The 3,846-nt window shown below is 38.6% G+C and overlaps 1 protein-coding gene across 1 annotated transcript; it reads right to left on the bottom strand.

The window, feature by feature from the left end:
- Window positions 1-590: 590 nt before the first annotated feature.
- Window positions 591-2,634, bottom strand: LOC8279189. Its single transcript, XM_002518274.4, has one exon. The coding sequence runs from the start codon at window positions 2,230-2,232 to the stop codon at window positions 805-807; it is 1,428 nt and encodes a 475-aa protein (XP_002518320.2). The 5' UTR covers window positions 2,233-2,634; the 3' UTR covers window positions 591-804.
- Between the last annotated feature and the right edge of the window lie 1,212 nt (window positions 2,635-3,846).

Below are 3,846 nucleotides of genomic sequence, written 5' to 3' on the forward strand. Positions count from 1 at the left end.
AAAGTACTAGTCGCAGGCAGAAAAGAAGTGAGGCTAACAAAACTAGACTTGGGCATATGCAGTGAGATGCCTAAATCTGTAGAGGGCTTTGTGGCTGATATAATATGTGCAAGGTCAGTGAGAGTGACTTGTTGAAGAGCCTCAAGTCTCAACAGGTAGAGCAATTCTTGGCATTGCTATCTCTAATCATTTACTGATGCAAATTTTCAAATGGAATCTTGAAACTGACTATATTCTCCTCCCTGGCAAGAACCATTCCTGTTCCCATGGTTTCCAATTTCCAAGAAAATAATGCATATACAAACAATGGCACAAATCAATTAGTGGTCTCTAAGCCTCCATTACCATTTAGAGGCTGAGAAGCTCAACTATACAATCAAAGGCAAATATTAGGATTATGGCTATCCTACTTGACCATATCATGAGTCCCAACATTTATACACAAAAATACAAACTTGCAAGACTAAGGAATTATGTGGGTGCACTCAATTATTAGATCAAAATAAAATTAGTGGGAGCATTGCTAAGTAAGTAGATTAAGATTTCATACTAATTAAACAAAACCTAAGCTAACAAGAAACACATATTACTTGCAGGTTAAACAAAACTACTTAGTAATTCATTTGATCTTAACCATTGTATACAAAAAGGGAACAAAAAAAAAAAAAACAAAAAAAAAGAAAAAGAAAAAAGAAAGACTAACAATTCACATAACATCAAAGCACATAATTAACTTAAACTAGAAGCATATCTATAAATATGGATTATGGATGATATTAATATTTATAGTTTAATTTACCATAATTAAACTGAAGATTGTGAAACCTTAACCACTTTGCCCTCCTGATTCAGAGCCCCACCACCAGCACCACCACCAGCATGTCTCATTTCACCGCTAACTGCCACCCCACCACCAACACCTTGATATGGAGAAGGTTGTTGTGGTTGCTGCACCATACCACCTCCCTGCGCCGTATAGTAGACCTGTCTCCCAACTCCACTATCATACGCTACTTGTGCATAACCTCCATCTGTCATCCCAACTCCTCCTGGCCCTCCTTGCCTCATGACTCCCATGGGCCCCTGCTGTTGCGGTGGCGGAACCATATTATACATCGGCTGTTCCCGGTAAACTTCAGGTCCTCCTCCTCCTCCCATTCTTTGCATGTAATATGGTTGACCTGTTTGACCAGTCACCTGTCGCATTACCGGAGCATGATAAACAGTACCGGGCGGATGACCCTGTAACACATAAAGTTGTTGCTCTGGCGGCATCGGGGTTGTCGCTACAGCCATCGCAGCCTGCGGGAATCCTCCGCTCTGTATTTGTTTCTCCGGCCAAAATCCCGCAGGAGCAGTAACCGGTAAACTCGACGGCGGTGGAATTTTATCAGGCAATTTTTGGCCGAAATATTCTCCTCCAACGCCGCCGCCGCTGTAACCACCCATTAAATTATCGTCGCTGTTTTTTCTATACATGGTTTGCTGCTCTTGTTCCCTAATCTGCATCCTCTGTAACTGAGTATGTATGGCCACTGGATCCGAACCGATAACCCGATCATCATGACCCACTCCCACATGCACTTCTGCTAAATCCGGCACCTTGATCGGCGCTGCTGGAGGAGGCGGAGGAGGAATACCCTTTTCTAACCCAAATAAGAAATCAACATTATTTTGCAGTGGTTTGGTGTTGGTACTTTCAGGAACATGAGTGGGACCCGAATTCAAAGCCTCAACGAAACGGTCACGCTCTGATTTGGAACCCTCAGAACCAAAACTCGCGGCTGGAGATGGGTTCACCGGAAACAAGAACAGGCGCATGCGAACAGGTTTATTAGAAGCACGAAAGAGACGATCATATTCATGCATCATGTGCTCAAGATCATCATCATTGGTAACAGAGATCAAAGCATCGAGATCTTCGCCAGGCAGCTGGTATTTAAAAGAGATATCAGTATCACCAGAAAGAGAGGCGAGCTTGCTCATCATGACAGAGAATTTAATATTACGATCAACGGCGAGAATTTTAGTGTCGCCACCAATGTAAGCGAGTTGATTGTCATGTGGGCGTGGATGGATTTTTCCACCGTAGCTACACATGAATTTGGCCTTGTAACTTTGAGGTTGCTGGGACTGATCCTCCCACGGAGTGGGATTCTCAAACTCGATCTCTCGGGATCGCGGCGAAGAGTCACCGGATTCTGGGTACGAGTTATAAGAGTAGTTCTCCATGATAATCAAAATTGAAGCAAAGACAAGTGAGTTAAAAAGTGGGGTCTTTTGAGTATTGATGGATACGGGTGGAGGTTTACAAGTCCATAAGATAGGAAACAGAGAGATATTTTCTTTTTTGTTTTGCTTTATAAGATTATGAAGAGGGGTTGCATGGAATTTTGGTGTAATGAGGGGTAATATAAGTAGGAGGAGGAGGAGGTGGTGGTGGTGGAAGAAGAAGAAGAAGAAGAGTGAAAGAGTGTTGTTATAAGGGAGAGAAGGGTGTGTGGTGGTGGTGGTGGGGTCTAAGGAGCAATATAGTAGTGGGATGAGAACGGCGACTGGAGAAATGGGATAACAGAGAGTGGATGTGTTGACTCTGAGGGTTAAGAGAGAGAGAGAATATAATAAGAAGAAGAACTAATATTAGACTGCCAACTGGAACTCAAACTAATACGAACAGTAAGCTTGCTTTGGTTAGGCTTAGCTGTAAGTTTTTTTATTTTTTATTTTTAATTTTGGGTCAAGCTTAGCTGTAAGTTGATTGCTGGTTTAACAATTATATTAATGGTAATTAATCATATAATCATAGTATATTATTATTTGGTTTAATAAATCATAGTCACCCCAAAAAAGTAAATTTATTGACAGAATCTTTCCGAATTTGTGCAATTTGGGCCGGACTTGCATAGAATTATAATCAAATTGGAGTAAGGCCTAGTCTGATCTGTTTTTTTCTTTTAATTTTTTTTTAAGTGCTAGATATATTTTCATATATAATAAATATTCTTTTTATAAATAATGTTTTTTTTTTATTTATAAAAATATACCTTAATGTATAATAACAATGTATTTATATATAATATAACTAAAAATATTTCTTTTTTCAAGTTCATGCACTAAGACATTTTAGAATAAGTCCACTAATTTGATTCAAATTTATCCCAATAAGGAATTTGAATAAATTTAGTTGCGAGTTACTAAACAAATAGTGTAATATCTGTAATTTTTAAATTTAAATTTTATTACTTTTCAGAAACAATTTGCTGAATTAATATTATCCGTGAGTAATTGTATTTATAGAGGGGTTTATAGACATTTTCTTTTTCATCTTTTCATCTTTTTGAAAAATTTTATTCAAGCCCCCATCCCCTTTCCTTCTCCTTCCCCGACGTCACCTCCTTCCTCCTCTTCCCTACCTCCATTTTCATGGCATGCACCTCCATTTTCCCCAACAGCTCTTTTCCGCCATTTCTCTCGCCAGAAGCTGGTAGTGATGCCTCACTAGAGCAGCGCCATGTTTGCCTCGATCTAGCGTTTTTGGGCAAGAGCTAGGCTGTGAGTTTGGTGTTTTTGGTTTCAGCTTGTCTAAGTCGAGCTTTGTGTAGGTACTTCCAGATTCAAATTTCAACGCCGTTAGCTGTATTGGCTTTCGGATCCCGTGTTTTCCGAACATGCAGATTTTAGATTTTTGGGCTTGGTAAGATTTATTTGGACCTTAAAAATTATTTAAGAATTTTAAAAAATATTATCACCATTAATTGTTAATTATAAATAATTTAATTTAATTTTTTAATTAATTTTAACTTAATTATAATTATTATGAATTTAATTATGCGATTAATTATTTTT

The sequence above is a fragment of the Ricinus communis genome, chromosome 6 (genome assembly GCF_019578655.1).
Source record: "Ricinus communis isolate WT05 ecotype wild-type chromosome 6, ASM1957865v1, whole genome shotgun sequence".
Lineage (NCBI taxonomy): Eukaryota > Viridiplantae > Streptophyta > Magnoliopsida > Malpighiales > Euphorbiaceae > Ricinus > Ricinus communis.